The sequence below is a fragment of the Triturus cristatus genome, chromosome 2_2, assembly GCF_964204655.1.
Source record: "Triturus cristatus chromosome 2_2, aTriCri1.1, whole genome shotgun sequence".
Lineage (NCBI taxonomy): Eukaryota > Metazoa > Chordata > Amphibia > Caudata > Salamandridae > Triturus > Triturus cristatus.
The window spans coordinates 859,443,157-859,460,828 of record NC_140582.1 but is presented as its reverse complement, the minus strand read 5'-3'; the positions used below and the strand labels follow the sequence as shown (position 1 = coordinate 859,460,828).

General features: G+C 48.7%; 1 protein-coding gene across 1 annotated transcript in view; it reads left to right on the top strand.

The window, feature by feature from the left end:
- Positions 1-17,672, top strand: part of WDR19 (WD repeat domain 19) — a 992,607-nt gene that overhangs the window by 821,631 nt on the left and 153,304 nt on the right. The window contains exon 34 of the mRNA XM_085642250.1: positions 2,068-2,191. Coding sequence (XP_085498376.1) covers positions 2,068-2,191 — 124 coding nt within the window. The remainder of the gene's footprint in view (positions 1-2,067; positions 2,192-17,672) is intronic.

Genomic DNA, 17,672 nt, shown 5'->3' with positions numbered 1-17,672 from the left:
TGTTGGATCGTGGTGAGAGCCGCTCTCAGGCTTCTTGGCATGTTGGCCACATTTGTTCTGCTTGTCCACTATGCTAGGTGGCATATGTGGGCTGAGCAGTGAAATCTGAAGTCTTAGTGGGCCTATCACCAAGGAAACCTGTCAGATGCCACCCAGGTTTCATTGGAGACACCATAAGATCTGCAGTGGTGGCTGCTTGACCGCAACCTGATCAGCGGCAGATCCTTCTCCTATCCACACCTAGATCTGACAGTGGTGATGGATGCATCACTGCTGGTTTGAGGAGATCATCTGGGAGAGGTGAAGATCAGAGGGCATTGGATTGCATCAGAACATTGACACATATCAATCTGTTGGAGTTACAGGCCATTCATTTGGCATTGATGGCCTTCCTACTATCCATCAAGGGGAGGCTAGTACAAATTCTCTCAGCAACAGCACTGCCATGTGGTACTGCAACAGGCAGGGCATAGAGGAGTCCTGGTTCATGTGCCAGGAGGCTCCACACCTGTTTAAGTGGTTGAACGTCAAGGCATCTCCCTGATTGTGAGCCACCTGGCATGATCATTGAACACCAGGAAGCCAAATGCAGGATAATTTTGCTCTTTGCTACGAATCGCTTCTTCCACCTCGGGCAGGCCTATATGCTCAATGCGGGCCCATCCGATAAGGAGCACCATCCCGCATCATCGCTCACCTCTCACATGGAGAGGTGTAGTTGTGTGCAACAGGTTTTTGGAACTGGAGTTTGCAGCTTCCCTCTAGTACCCTGCCTGTTTGAGAGGTAAAGGAGGGGAAACCCTCTGTCTTTGTTCAGGTATAAACCTTTCTGGAGTCACTGAACAAAGGTCTTGCTATGTCCGTAAGAAAAAGCTGACTTTGATCTGATGGTGACTGGCTGCAGTTGAATTTGGAACTTGAAGGCTCCCAAGGCCAATAGGGCCATAGGGGACAAGGTGAAGCTTCTCTAGATTTACTTTTTGATAAAGAAATCCCTTTTTAAGAGGATGTTCCCCCACTTTCACTTTAACACTCTCATCACTCATTCCTCCTGCCTTTCCTGATTACTTCCTGTTACCTTGTACACTCTCTGCTGAAGTTTTTGCTTTTCTTTTCTTTTGTGTGACATGGTGCACCGCACAATAAGAAAATACCATAAGGCACTTGTATTATGGGTCAGGGTTGGATTGAACATTTCTTTAAGTTATGGAGTCTGTTTAATTTTGTCTGCCTAATTCTCTATGAAGTTACTGCTGGTGTGATCACTGAATACATGATTTAAAACAAAACACTTTTTTGTGAGGATGACCTTTCACCCACCTTTATGAATATATACTGCTCTGTTATGTACTCATGATAGTGTGATCTAATAAGGGTGGGTGAGTGACTGAGATTAATGAATTTAAATTACTTCATTTATATGTCTTGCTGACCCATTGCTGTCAGCACTTCATTTGGCTATGACTCCTGGGGGCTGGATCTTCTGGTCTGGCTTTTGACATTCAGAGGAGATATAGGGTTCTAGAGGTCATTGCACATCAGTGTGCCTCCTTTTTCATTCATACCACCCCAGAGCAGGGGTGGTCAAACTGACAAGCTCTTGTTTTGTCTGAGCTCCACAAATCCTACCACTGTAGCTGGCTGTGCAAGAGATCTGCATAGATCATTCTAAAGTTTGTAGTCCATCTCCATCATGGCATTTAACCAAAACAAAGGGAAATGTGAGTGCTTAACCTGCCTATGTTCAGCTCCTCTGTTTTCAGTCTGTTCAGACAGATGCATCATAGTTAAGGTGAGACAAGCACTGTGATTTAAGAACAGGACACTGCAAGTTCATTTGTTTCAGGCGCACCTGAAAGATGCTTTTTCTATTAGTAGTTTGTACCACCTAATATAAATGGTAAAAGCGTGTTTCAATCATTGCTCAGGCAAATGGAAGATGAGTTCACATTCTGATCATCATTGGGTGATAAATTAAACCTTTATTGGCTTAACGTCATATATAAATCAAATTTACTCTGCAAAAAATGTTTCCCCAACATAAACATTAATGAGCTTTCTTTGCAGACGGCCTGACACGTCCGAGGCAGAAGAAGCTACAGCACCTTGTCCATTTTGTGGATTCCAATTGCCAGAATGTGAACTTCTTTGTCCGGGATGTAAAAACAATCTCCCTTACTGCATCATAACCGTAAGTATCTTTAAACATTCTTCTTCGGTGTAGGCACTTTGTATTTTCTTTTAATTTTTTTTAACTATCTGCCTTATAAAGTTGAAGAAATGTTTCTCCCTGTTGGGATTCTGTCATCTATCTCTTAACTATATTGAGTATCTCTATGGGCATTTAGGATCCCTGGAACACTTTTTTCCAATATATTTTGTTTTAATTTGAAAATAGAGACAACAAAATTATGCTATTCATAGGGTGCATTTTAAAATTATTTTCTGGTTTTAAATGATGAAACCAGTTGGTCAAATCAGCCATAAAGTATATTTAGTTGAAAACGCCAGTTTTTCTTTCCTGTTTTTCAAAACTGAGAAATAAAGGGAAGAAGTAGACTGGCATAAGCTGTGAAACTGATACTACATCTTGAAGAATTCCTGAAGCCTCACCTTCCCGTCATGCTCTACAGAGTTAGGCAGAAAATGCACAGTTTTTTTGGCTCACTAACAAGGATGGTCGAAGGCAGCAGCCTTTCATATGGCTATTTTTGCATTAGAAAGCTAAATTTTTCTTGCGGTTTGCATCTTATTTGTTAGAGCTACTTTTTTTAAAAGTTAGATGCCTTTTTTCCTCAATTTTTTCCCCAAGTTGTTACCTCCTGTCAGCCTGTTTTCAGAGGCACTATGCCATCTATCCTCAATAAAATGCCTTTCTTGTGGAGAGCAAGTAGTCCTGGAAGGATGAGCACGATGTGTGCATCAATTCCCTTACGGACTGGCACTTTATAAAAATGCTACTCTGTTGTTTCCTTACAGGAGGCTTCAAGGCATGAAACTCAGAGCGAAATGGGGGAAGAAGAGAGAGTACATTTGGCTCTACCACAAGGGCGAGAGAGTCGTCACCATCCTCCTCATCATCCCTGGGTGTGATCAAGACTGCCCTCCACTCCTGAACTTGCAGATCTTCCCTCATGCCACTGCACTCCAGTTCCTTGTCAAAGTTGAGGCACTCAATGTAAAGGATTACAGAGGCTTCACACTTGACATAAAGATACATTTTGTCATTGAGATCGGTCTCCATGATGAATGTCCCCTTCCAGAACAGAGGCGCCTGCAGAAGGCTTTGCATCAAGGGAGTCATAGCCCAATGCCCTCTATCTGGTTCTGGCATTGTATTGGGTACATTGCCTCTTCAGCCGAGCCTGCAGAACAATCACATGACTATCTTCAACCCATCCCAGTTGCAAACAAAAATTCCATCACATCCACAGGGTGCAGCCACCCTGAAAGGAACCACTTCCTGATGTGCCAACCTTCCTGTCCTGGTTTCAGTTTATTCTTCCCACTGTGTAGACATGAGGGTTGAGAGGTTGGAACGTAGGCAGAAGGGACAGAGTAATAGATGAGAAGATCCCCCAAGGCTGAGGCAACAGAAAGAACTTCATTCAACAACTTTCTGTCCCTTAGACGCAGTAGATTTAGTGGACATGTCTTTAATTCATGAAGACGATCAGGACAGATCAGGCCCAAGTCATCCTAAAGGCTCCAGATTAGACTCGCAGAGTATGGTATCCTGAACTCCAGAGCATGAGTATCTGTCCTCCGGTCAGGCTACCCCTTCTGGAGGATCTTCTGTCCTAGGAACAGGGCACAGTCCTACACCCACACCTGCACACTGTCCAACTTCACGCATGGAGATCGAGAAGCAACAGTTTAGGGTTTTTAATTTTCCTCCCGTGGTCTATAATGTCATCTTTGCAGCCAGGTGGGAGAGGAGTTGGCCTAACGGCTAGGGCGGTCGACCTCGAATCTGGGGAACTGGGTTAGAGTCTCGGCAATGATGCTGAACATCCTGTGATTCTGGGCAAATCACTTAATCTCCCCGTGCCTAACAAAAATGAATGTGTGTCCTTATCTAACGTGACTGGTGCTATGTAAAGCGCTCTGATACCCGATTCGGGTCAAGTTCAAGCTATATAAAACTCTGCCAAAAAAAAATGGTGTCTCTACACTAAGACTGTATATGCCTGCCGCTGGGATAGGTTTGTGGCTTGGTGTTTCTCACACCATGTGGCCCTCCTTTCTGCTCCTCTGTCAGAAGTATTGCTGCTTGTTTTATTGTTAGTCCGACAAAGCCTTGCCCAGAGCACTGTTATTTATCTATTGGCTATTTTGACTTTCCTGCGGCTGCCAGATCAACCCTCCGGGTTCAAGTCACCAGTTGAAAGGTTTACAGCATTTTTTTTCTCCTACCCCCTTGGTGACCTCAATCTGGTCCTTACATATCTCATTTGTTCCCGCTTTGAGCCCCTGCACAGCTGCTGTCTGCGGCTCTTGACAATCAAGACAGCTTGCCATCACATTGGCTATGTTAGGCCCGGGGAGAAACGCTGCCATTTTACATACACACGCTTCTTAATTTGTCTTCTTTTCTACACGTTGACTTCTGTCACACATTTGCTTGCTTGACCGTGCAGAAATCACATTTGCTTACATTTCCACTTCATCAAAACATTATCATGACACTATGAACATTCGGTGCAAGGGATAAAGTTCATTGAGCAAATGATGTTTGTTTATCGTCCGTTAGGCGACATAGCTATCATAAAAGGATAAACAATGACAGCCTGGCCGAGGTCTCTGCACAATAGCATGGATCTGTTTTATTATATAAACAAGATCACTTTCGTGTTTAGCCAGAGGAGCACTCTGCTGTCACTGCGAGGTTGCTGTTGTTGGAGTCTCAGCCCAGCTGATTCCTCTTTTCCCTCTGCGAGGAGGGATGTCCAACTTATGACCAAGACGGGGACCTGCATCCACTTACCTTCAGGTAATGGGGAGTTAGATCATTCAGTCGGGGAATAGGCTAGGGAGCGCAAAGTAGGAGTACACTATAAACAGTACCTATATACCAGCATATATACACACTGCTTTTAGCACAATGGCGAAATTGTTTTCCTTTTCACTGTCCTTATATTGCTAATCACTTTCATTTGCTTCTGTTTTATTAATCATTGCAGTGCATGTATTTTACACAAGAATCACAATGGTTTAATGAATATAGAAATGCCTCCTTGTGTATTTCTTGTGTAGCTCTCTGGGTATGCATGAGTGACTGAGCGAAAAGGTTCTAGATCTGTTCCCACAATTCCTTGGGGAGTCAGGGTTGTCATGTTCTGAGGTTGGCCAATGCATTTGTTACCCTTTCTGGCTTAGGAGTACTTATGATTGCACTGTGAGCTAGCAGGACTATAAGCCAACATATCCTGGGGGGTGCATGGAAATAGTCTGGCACCATCGCAACGTTTGTTGTCCAACAAATGCACAGTTCCTACGGAGGAAGTAGAAGCTGTACGACAGCTCAGGCTCTGTTGGTTCACCCTCAGTACACTACCTTTTTCCCAGACAAACTGGTTCTTCGGACATGTGCCTCTTTCCTGCCAGAGGTGGTCACCCCTTTCATGTTGGCCAGTACATCTCGTTGCCTACCTTTTTTGCTGTGCCTTATGCTTCTGAAGAGTAGAAGGGACTTCATCGTCTTGATCCAAAGAGAGCGCTCTCATTCTACATTGATTGCAACAAAGACTACTGGGTGGACGATCATCTCTTGGGTACACTGGGGCGAAGAAGTGCAAGGCTCTGCAGAAGCTGATCATCTCTCGATGGATTGTACTGTGCATTAAGATCTGCTATGCATTGGCTTCATTCCACAATGGCCAGGGCTGTCAATACTGCGTTAATTAATTTAATTTAACTTAAAACAGCATTTATTTAGCACATAGCTACCCTAAGGCATCTCAGCGCTAGCAGCAAGACAGGGAAGAACTAAATGGTTTAAAGAAATTACAGGCCCATCTCCTTACTGCCTTTTTTCTTCAAGGCTTTGGAGAAATACGTCAACATGATCACCACAGAGTACGTGGAGGTCATCCATCTGCTTCATCCTAGTCAGTCGGGCTTTAGGGCTAACTTCAGCACGGAAACAGCTTTATTAGAAGTTGCTGAAGCCATTAAAGCCACATTGGACAAAGGAGGCAATGCGGTTCTGGTGTTGTTGGACCTCTGCGGCCTTCGACGCCGTGCCTCATAACAGACTCCTGCACAGACTAGAGGAGAGCGGTGTTGGAGGAACCATATTGAGATGGCTCACCTCCTTTTTAAACAATCGTATTGTAACGTCCTGGCTTTCTCGGGGTTGGGACAAACAGACAACGGACCAGAGAAAGGGAGGTTAAGGAGGATTTAATAAACAGATAAACAACTACAGACAACAAAGAATACCGGTACTGGAATCACCAGTTAAAGTACGATACCCATTCACAGCTCTTCTAACCGTCCTCCGCATGCACACCGGTCCCGGTATGCTCCAACGGAGGGCACAGTGCTAAGCAGTGGCCGACAATGCCACTCGACCGCTGTGAAGGGTAGTTCCAAGGTTGTGGAATATACGGGGGGCACGTGGGAGTCACCCGGCCGGGCTCTCTACCACCTGGGAACAGCCGCTCTACCAGTTTCCCCCAGAGTACTGCCACAACACAAAGACGCTGGGAACACCTCCTAGTGTGCGTCTCTTGTATCCGGGTTTAAGTGATGATACCCAAGGTGGTGCAGAGAATGGATGGGAGCAGCCGCTCTACCTATCCCAGTTCTCCTACGAGTGTCGATGGCTAAGACGCAGAAACACCTCCTGGATAGCGTCTTAGCTCTAAGCGTGTGTTCACCCAAGTAACGAGGGTTGGGAGCTTCGGCTCGCACCAACCTCGATTTCTCCAAATTGTCAGGCCGTTGGGAGCTTCGGCTCTACCAACGGTACTTGTGCCCAATGACGTTGAATACGGCTCTCAGAACGGGACAGGACACGGGCAGGAAGCACACGCCAGCACCTCTCCTCCGCTCCTTAGAATGTTCCTTCCGCCGCTCCACTCTCCAACGGGTCCGTGTACCTCAACCAGGTACTCCGGCAAAGATCAGAATATCCGACGCCGAGTCCCAGTGATCTTCTCCTTAAGTAGTACTCTCGGCGTTGTATAACATGAAAACTAGGCGTTACCCTTGGTGTTATGTAACCAGAACTCTTGAGTTGCATAACATGCAAACTAGGCGTTACCCTTGGTGTTATGCAACCAGAACTCTTGAGTTGCATAACATGAAAACTAGGCGTTACCCTTGGTGTTATGTAACCAGAACTCTTGAGTTCCATGAGGCAATTGTTGCCGGAGGGCATTCTGGGAGTTGTAGTCCGCTCTCCTCCAAGCGCACCAGGTTCACGGAAGTGGCATCGTGGGAGGGAATCCATGTGCGGGAGGGGATTCCTGACAGTACATCCCCCTCCCATCAGCGCCCCCCATCAGGACCAGCACAGGAAGGATATCGACGATGGAACGACGATACCAGACGAGGAGCGTGAACCCCCGCCGCAGGTTCCCATGACTGCTCCTCGGGTCCGTACCCCTTCCATGCCACCAGATACCATAGTTTGCCCCTGCGCCACTTGGAATCCAAGATACCAGCCACCTCGTACTCCACTCAGCAAATGCGTCCTTTATTGCGAGTAGTTCCTTCTCCGCAATATGGTAATTGCGTTCCGCGTCGTTCAATTTACGAGACATGTACGCCACAGGATGGAGCAAACCCGACACCTCATTCCTCTGAGATAGAATGGCACCCAGCGCCACATCAGAGGCGTCCGCTTCTACCACATAGGGTAATTCCGGATTCGAGTGAGCTAGCACCGGGGCGGTGCTGAAGGCCTTCTTGAGGGCCACAAATGCTTTTTGTGCTTCCGGTCCCCACACGAACTCCTGAGACTTCCTTAGTAGTTGCGTGATCGGGGCAACCAAGCCAGAAAACCCCTCAATAAAACGCCTATAAAAGTTGGCGAAGCCTATGAAGCTCTGGACTTCCTTTACTCCTCGGGGCACCGGCCACTCCTCCACCGCTCTGATCTTGCGTTCCGCCATCTCCTGTCCGTTGGGGCTCAGCATCACCCCAAGGAATTCCACTGATGTGACGTGGAAGTCACATTTGCTGAGTTTGCAGTATAGCATGTTTTCCCTCAGTTTTTTGAGAACCGCGGATACGTGCTGTACGTGTTCTTCCTCTGAGTTGGAGTAGATGAGTATGTCGTCTATATAAACGACCACGTAGATATCCAATACCTCCCGGAACACCTCATTGAGGAAGTATTGGAAGGCGGCAGGGGCGCTGCATAGTCCGAACGGCATGACGAGGTACTCAAAGAGCCCGAACCTGGTCTTAAAGGCGGTTTTCCATTCGTCGCCGTCCCTCATGCGCACTAGATGGTATGCCCCCTTGAGATCAAGCTTTGTGTATATTTGGGCCTTTTTTACCTGTTCCAGGAGAACGCTTATGAGAGGCAAGGGGTACCGTTTTTTTATGGTTATCGCGTTCAAGGCCCTAAAGTCCACGCAGGCCCTCAATTCGCCATTTGCTTTCGGGATGAAAAAGAGAGGCGATGCGGCAGGGGATTTCGACGGCCTGATGAACCCCAGCCCTAGTAACTTATCCAAATATCCCCGTAGATGTACATTTTCGGGTTCTGTGAGCGCCTACAGTCTGCCGCTTGGAACGCTAGCCCCTGGAACCAGGTCGATTTGGCAGTCGAACGGTCTATGTGGAGGGAGCACCTCCGCTCGGATTTCATCGAAGACGTCCCCGAAACTGTGATACACTCTGGGCAGCTTTACGGCCTTTTCTGCTGCCGTGGCGACCGTGTGCCCTTCGCCTACCTCACCTACGTGGGGGTCCTGCCGCATGCCGCACCATTGTTCACAAAACGGGGAAGTCATCTCAATGTGATGCGTAGGCCAATCCACCGTTGGGTTATGTTTTTGGAGCCAGGGTAGACCCAATATGACCCCGTACTGCGGGGCTCTGATTATGCTAAAATCGATACGTTCGTTATGCAGTTTTCCGAACCTCACCGGTACTTCTCCTGTGTGCTGTCCGATAGGTCCGGTCACCAGACTTCTCCCATCCACTGCATACACCTCCTCTGGTATCTGTTTGGGAAGGAGAGTGAGACCCAGTCTCCGTGCTTCATTGTAGTCCATGAACATGCCCGTGGCTCCTGAATCAACCATGGCTACCACAGGTATCCACTGGTCCTGCACTCCTACGTGTAAGGTAATAAACAAATGTCTTCGCCCTTTTTGATTCGGGCTCAACATGGAAGGGATGTGGGTGTGACTCCAAGATGCCCCTTCCCTAGACCCGGAGTCCCTCAGTTTTCCGCCGGTGCGTCCACCACTGCTGTCACCGTTTTGTTTGCTCGGTATCGTGAGGTCTTTGGCTTGGCTGGACACTCGCGTACATAGTGCCCCTTTTTTCCGCAGTAAAGGCAAAGGCCTTGCTTGCGGCGTGATTCTTTTTCAGTGGCTGTAAGGCTCGCCCTTATAGCTCCTATGTCCATGGGTTCTGTCCTGGTGGAGGAGTTGGTCTCAGGGCCACCCATCGAAACATACGATGGCAGCGCTTTCCCTTTCCTCTTGTGATCGCCCTTTCTTTCGTTCAATCTATGGTCCAGCCGTAGCACCAGGTTGATCAAGCCCTCACATGTCTTGGGTTGGGGGTCGATTTGTGCTACCACATCTTTGAGCTCTTCGCTCAAGCCCTGGTGAAACAGCGCGGTTTGTTTGGCTATGGGCCACTTGGTTTCGGCCACTAACCGTCGAAAAGCATTAAGGTACTGCACCAGATCATTGTTGCCTTGCCTCAGCTCCAACATCTCTCGATCGGCAGTATACGAGTCCGCCCTTCGATCAAACACCTTCAAGAATTCCTCGCGGAAGGCTCCCCAATCACATAGGATAGGGTCGTCCCTGCTCACCAGTGGGACTGCCCATTGCGCCGCGTTCCCAGCAAGATACGAGATCAGAAAGGCCACTCTGGCTTGGCTGGTCGGAAATGCCTTTGGTTTGCAGGACAGATGCAGTGCTACTTGAGTGAGGAATACCTGCACTGTGTTGGGGTCTCCGCTGTACCTCTCTGGTGTCGCCAAAGGAATGGCTACGGGCATCTCTACCACAACCGCAGGAGCCGTGGCCGTGTGAGAGGCACCCGCCTGTAGCGGATCGTTCTGCAGAGCGTCCAGTCTAGCCTTAACGTCTGCTGTTTCCTTTCTGGAAGCGGTGAGCTCGATTTGCATCGCGGCTAAGACGGCCAACACATCCTCAATCGTGGCCATGTCGTTCGCCCAACCAGGAGATAGTTATGGAAGAGGTCGGATATTATGTAACGTCCTGGCTTTCTCGGGGTTGGGACAAACAGACAACGGACCAGAGAAAGGGAGGTTAAGGAGGATTTAATAAACAGATAAACAACTACAGACAACAAAGAATACCGGTACTGGAATCACCAGTTAAAGTACGATACCCATTCACAGCTCTTCTAACCGTCCTCCGCATGCACACCGGTCCCGGTATGCTCCAACGGAGGGCACAGTGCTAAGCAGTGGCCGACAATGCCACTCGACCGCTGTGAAGGGTAGTTCCAAGGTTGTGGAATATACGGGGGGCACGTGGGAGTCACCCGGCCGGGCTCTCTACCACCTGGGAACAGCCGCTCTACCAGTTTCCCCCAGAGTACTGCCACAACACAAAGACGCTGGGAACACCTCCTAGTGTGCGTCTCTTGTATCCGGGTTTAAGTGATGATACCCAAGGTGGTGCAGAGAATGGATGGGAGCAGCCGCTCTACCTATCCCAGTTCTCCTACGAGTGTCGATGGCTAAGACGCAGAAACACCTCCTGGATAGCGTCTTAGCTCTAAGCGTGTGTTCACCCAAGTAACGAGGGTTGGGAGCTTCGGCTCGCACCAACCTCGATTTCTCCAAATTGTCAGGCCGTTGGGAGCTTCGGCTCTACCAACGGTACTTGTGCCCAATGACGTTGAATACGGCTCTCAGAACGGGACAGGACACGGGCAGGAAGCACACGCCAGCACCTCTCCTCCGCTCCTTAGAATGTTCCTTCCGCCGCTCCACTCTCCAACGGGTCCGTGTACCTCAACCAGGTACTCCGGCAAAGATCAGAATATCCGACGCCGAGTCCCAGTGATCTTCTCCTTAAGTAGTACTCTCGGCGTTGTATAACATGAAAACTAGGCGTTACCCTTGGTGTTATGTAACCAGAACTCTTGAGTTGCATAACATGCAAACTAGGCGTTACCCTTGGTGTTATGCAACCAGAACTCTTGAGTTGCATAACATGAAAACTAGGCGTTACCCTTGGTGTTATGTAACCAGAACTCTTGAGTTCCATGAGGCAATTGTTGCCGGAGGGCATTCTGGGAGTTGTAGTCCGCTCTCCTCCAAGCGCACCAGGTTCACGGAAGTGGCATCGTGGGAGGGAATCCACGTGCGGGAGGGGATTCCTGACACGTATACAAACTATTTAGTCTCCTCCTTTCACCGCGGATATACCTCCCATGAATGTCGGAGTTCCACAGGGCTCAATTTTGAGCCCTACTCTGTTTAATTTGTATATGGCCCCTCTTGCTCTTCTCGCCGAGAAGCACAGTGCTAAAATAATATCCTATGCGGACGACACCCAACTGTTGTTCACATGCGAGAAGGGGGCTGAGTTCAATGGCGATGCTATTAAGAACTGTCTATCTGAGGTATGCTCCTGGCTCAGAGAAAACCAATTGAAGTGCAACTCTGATAAGTCAGAGATTATCTTCTTTGGCTCCAGCCCTTGTGCAGCATGGCACAATTGGTGGCCGCAAGATATGTCTCCCCCCTTAGCACCAGTTACCACGTTAAAAAATCTAGGGGTCAAACTGGATGCTACCCTCTCAATGAAGGCCCAGATTCAATCAGTGGCTGGGAACTGTTTCGGGGTTTTGAGAATGTTGCGTAACTTTCTTCCCCTGCTCCCAGTCCCTCACAGAGAGATGGTTGTTCAGGCTTTGGTGGTCTCAAGACTGGACTACGTTATCTGTCTGTACTTGGGCCTCCCGGCGTACCTGGTTAGCCGTCTGCAGATGATTCAGAACGCGGCGGCCAGAGCCATTTTTCTGGCGGGCCCTAGGACACACACGACCCATCTGCTGTCTACCTTACACTGGCTCCCGGTTCAGAAACAAATCCATTTTAAGGCATTGGTTTTGGTTTTCAAAGCCTTTCACAAGATAGGGGCCCCCTACTTAAGGGAAAGATTCCAACATTATACACCCCAACACACCTTGAGGTCATCTGTTCAGCTTCTGACCTCCACACCTAAGGTCCTGTTTTCTCGGATTGGGGGAAGATCCGCTTATGGAACACTGTACCTCTTTCTCTCAGACAGGAACAGGATCTCCTCATGTTTAGGCGAAAACTAAAGATCTGGCTTTTCCAACTGTAGGTTTCGGCCAGTTTTTTACATGAAGGGGTTTCTTTCTGTTAGCTGTTATGTGGTCTTTTTGTCTCAGCGCCGGGACACTCCTGGGAGTAGCCGCGCACTTTATAAGTGCCATATAACATAACATAACAAGAGAGGCATTTTGGAACAGCCATGTTTTGAGGAGCTTTCGAAAAGGGAGATGTCCAGACTCTGACTGAAGATGTACAGGATGAGTATTCCAGAGTCTGGCTACGTTGCACGAGAAGGACTTTCCTCCACATCTCAGCCTTTTTTACTTTGGGGATTACGGCCAAATTTAAATTAGCCGACCGTAGACATTTCCTGGGGTGATAGAAGGTAATAAGAGAATCATTGATTGACGGGCCCTTCCCCCATAAGGTTTTGTGGGCTATGCACAGAGATTTGAACGTTATTCTATCTGAGATTGGAAGACAATGTAAGGTCTTTAAGGCAGGCTTAGCCGACTGAGTTTTAGGCGTGCCAAGCAGTAGCCGAGTGGCACAGTTTTGAACGACTTGGAGTTTCCTTATCGTTGAGTTAGGAGAGGGAGTTACCATAGTCCAGACGAGAGAGAAACAAGGCCTGGACCATGATTCTTCTTGCAGTTATGGGAAGGAGGGGTAGGGCTTTCTGCAGGAGTCTTAGAATGCCATAGCAGGCCCCCTGCCAGCATCACTGCTTGGTGGTCAAATTTTAAGGATTTTCCAGCCAAACACCTAGGCTTTTGATTAGTATTGGGAGTAGGAGCAGGACCAAGGCAAGTTGGCCAAGCTAGATTAAGATCCATACTTAGAGAGTTGCCCAGGAGCATTAGTTATGTTTTTCCTCCATTAAGTTTAAGACAGGAATGGTCCATCCATGATGCCACTTTCTCTAAGCATGCTTCCAGGTCGGATGAAGTGCTCTGGTGGTGGCTGAGAGCAACCACCAACTGTGTATTATCAGCATATGTGACGATTTGGATCTCGTATGGCAAAATAATATCTGCGAGCGGTTTCATGTATATACATGTTCGAGGCATATGAGCTGCAGATTGTACACTTAGCATAGATCGCCATCTGGTGTTGGGCCCGGATGTTTGCAGTTTGTTTTTGTTCTTTGGACAGCAGTGAATGCTCAGTGGAAAGAGGGAACTTCTCCATTACTAAAGGATCAGTGGGTCATGGGGAGCCAGAAAATGCATTATAGATGTCTTGAATTTTTTCCTCTGAAGAATTCTGCAAGTTCATTGCAGCGGGCAGATGAGACAATTTGTTGTGTATCTGAGGGTGGAAGCTCTAGGAGGTTCTTCGCAGTGCGGAAGATATCCCAGGGAGTGTTAGCTGCTGAGTTAATTTTTCCTTCATAGTAGAGTGCTTGTGTTTTCTTTATTTCCAATTGGTAGAGTTTTATAGATTCTCTATATTTTAGTTTAATTTTAATCTACCCTCCATTTCCTCTCCAGTCTTTTGCAAATATTTTTTAGTGATCAGAGTTTAGGAGAGTACCATGGTGAGATTCTCTCTCTCACCTTTTTGCAGATAGAAGTAACAGAGATGACTGTGTCGAGTGAGGACTCTATCCAGTGAGGTTTCATGGCCACCACAGAGCTGGGGTCTGATTTGGGCTTGGAGTTTTCAAGAGCAGTGATCCAGGATTCTACTGAAAGCTTCGACCATGGACGGTCTCTCCTTATTAATAGGATCAATAGTGGTGGGTCGAGATAACGACTTCAGTGAGATGGGAATTAAAAAGTGTTCAGAGCAAGGCACAGGAAAAGGGACGGCCACTGACAACTCGTTGTTGGAGAATACAGGATCTAAGGTATGGCCTTTCTTGTGTGTAGGGCCTTTCACCTTTTCTGAGAGCTGAATGGCTAATAGGTCTTGGGAAAGATTCGAGGCATCTGTATTTTTTGGATCATCAAAGTGTAGATTGAAATCCCCCAGAAGAGTGATATTAGGGGAAGAGCTTACTAGAGAAGCTGATATTTCAGGGAGAGAGTTGAGAAATTGTCCGCAGACACCCGGCTAGCGATACATTAGAATCTCTTAGAAAGTCTGGGTGGCAGAGAGTAGAATAGATTTTCACAGCGCGGGACAAGATTAGACTCGACACGAATGTGTGGTCTACCTGTCCTGGATATTTGCCAAGCTACCATGCGGGTGCCACTCCACACGTTCACGAAACAGTACTGCTTGTCTGTCGAGACAGGCATTTTCCCTACTCGGTTTTCCAGTATTGCTTGGTTTAAGCCAGTTCACAGACCCACCTCCATGGAGGGATTGCTGGGGTATTTATTCTAAGGTGAAATCTTTATCAGAAGGACAAGTTACTTGCCTTTGGTAATGCTTTTTCTGGTAGAGAATCTACCTAACTGCAGATTTCTCACCGATCTTCCCATCTTCCCCTTTCTCTTTCATGGGATCTCCATTGATAACCCCAAGCACTGAAAGTCTCGCCCACATGTGGGAACCCGGAGCACTTCTATCAAAGTCACATCCACTTTGCCTTACTTTGCAAAGGAAAGGAGACATGGACACAAATGTTACATTTTGCAGCCTTAAAACAGGCTATATTGCAAATCCTAATGCATTTCTTCAAAGACTATAAGGAAAAGGGGCTCAAAACCTTAAAAGCCACTTAAGTAAAATTAAAAGTGACCTTTTAAAAACATCCTTCACAAACCCTTTTTACTTCTTTTTAAAGAGATAGGATAATATATATCAATGTAGCTGTATAGGCTGCAGCACTGGAAATAATGAGAACATGACACTGAGCCTTTAAGCGCCCCTTAACCTCCAATGTACCAATATGCCCTGCTGGTGGAATTTTACTCAGTCCTTTTTGATGAGTGAATTAGAAGTATAGAATTATTCATACTTTTATCTCTTCCCTTGGGGGTAAAAGGGAGAGTTGCTTATGATTTCAGTAGAGATCCCCCTTACAGAGAACTAGGATTACAGGTAAAAAACCATTCCTTCTCTCTCAGGGGATCTCCATTGATAATCATAAGCACTGAATAGATTAGCAAACTCATTCCCAAGGACGGAGATAAAAAAAGAATAGAACGGGGGGCGTGGCTTGGCGCCGACAGCAATGGCCGCCTAACAAGGAAGCTCCGCCGGAGCTGGGACTCTAAACCCCCATACTATCCTCCAACATCCGGCTGACCGGGAACGGAGCGGCGATCTACACGTCGGAAGTGACACGGCACCCTAAAATCCCTGAAACAGCCGTTGGCGCCGGGCAAGGAGCCCGCGGGAGCCGGGAAATTGCGGCGCAGGCGGCGCCTCTGCGTGGACGCGTCCAGGAGGACGTCGTGTGGGCGGGAGAGTCGAGCATGGGTCCAGGCGTTAATTCCCGTGACTGCGGGCACGGTGAGGGCTGGTTGGTGCCGTGACGGATGACCCCAGGGGCTGCGCAGGCTGCGGAGTGAGTTGGAAACTGGCCGGGCCCGGCGGAGGAGAGGTCCTTGCGCACGACAAATAGCGGTGCACTGGGCCTGCATGGGGCGGCTGCTGCGATACATACTGGTGTGAAGCACGTCTGAGTGCTGTGGTCTGCAACCGGAGCTGCCCGTGATGTATGCTGCGGCGGGTGGCCGGTGACGGGATCCAGGGAGGCACGCACTCGCCCTGTGCCGGGCTGTGGATTCTGGCGTCGCCACTCAGCGGGAGCAGGTGAGGCACCTGGGCGAACCTGTGGAGCGGCGGGGGTCCAGAGCAGGCTTGTGCTACCCGCCATATATTCAACCTAGACCCGGACGGCAGGCACCATCGCCGGGGGAGTGAGGGCCTGTTGCGATGGCCGCGGCTCGCTCCGTGGGCGGAGCGGGCGCGAGTGACGCGCTCCTCAAATCTGCGCTGCGGCGCCCATGACTGCTCCCCCAGGGAGGAGGGACCTTATCAACCGATTTGCAGAGCTGGACGAGGGCACACTGCGGGTGCAGACGTATGGTGTCTGTGAGGTCTGATTATGCATACGTGGGAAATGAAGGACTGCACTACATCTTATGGGCAGTATTGAGCGCATCCGAATATAGGTAGGAACCCAAGACTGTTAAAACACGCCGGTAAACGAGAGAGCTGAAGGGCAACCTACGGTCAGACTGCGGTAAAACTCCTCCCGCCTGGGCCTGCACGGGGGACGATTGGGGTCGGGCCACTGGAGGCACAAGGACGGCTGGCGCACCACAAATATGAGACCCAAAAATGGCGCCACGGTTCAATCCAACAAGCTGGACAAATACGCCATTCCCAAACCGACGTCGCAGTCTGACAACGCGCAGGAGGACCGTCAGGGGGAGTCCGAGCCGTCCTTGCAGTCCATCATGGCGGCCATTAAGGGGCTAGGAACCACCCTTGAAACAAAAATGGACAAAATGTCAATTGAAATGAACCTTATGAGGGCCGATATGAACAAAACTACAGAGCGGGTCAAGGAAACTGAAATAAATGTCACGGACCTCCAGACAACTACGAAACGATTGGAGGAGAGACTAAACGCTCTGACTCACCAACACCGCCAAATGGCAATGAAGCTCGAGGATCAAGAAGGGAGGGCCCGCCACAGTAACATCAGAGTGGTGGGGGTCCCGGAGGGACTGGAGGGACCGAGTGTTGACCTCTTCCTGGAGGACCTCATCCTAAATCACCTCAAGCCTAAAAGGCTCTCCTCGCTCTTCACGGTGGAAAGGGCACATAGGGCACTGGTCCCTAAACCAAGGCCGGGAGCGGCTCCCAGAACTATCATTGCTAAGATCCTGAATTATAGAGACCGGGATGCCATCCTACAGGCTGCAAGGCTCCAGGGGGACGTACAATATGAGAACGCAACTATACGGTTTTTCCAGGACTTCACGCTGAAGGTTCAACAGGAGCGGCATTCGTTCGAAGGGGTGAAAGCAACCCTGCGGCAGCGCAGGGTCAAATATATGATGTTCTTCCCGGTGAAGTTAAAAATTCTTGCGGATGGGAAATCACTCTTTTTCACCAGACCCCAGGAGGTCCAGGACTGGCTGGAAGGGAAGTCAGACCAGAGGAAGGACTCCAGGGCCACCGCAAGACGGACAGAGCCCGATCATCGAGAGGAAGCGACGCCCGGGGAACGTGTTGACCATAAACTATGCACTGGGCGCAATTGGAGATCGCGGTCCAATAG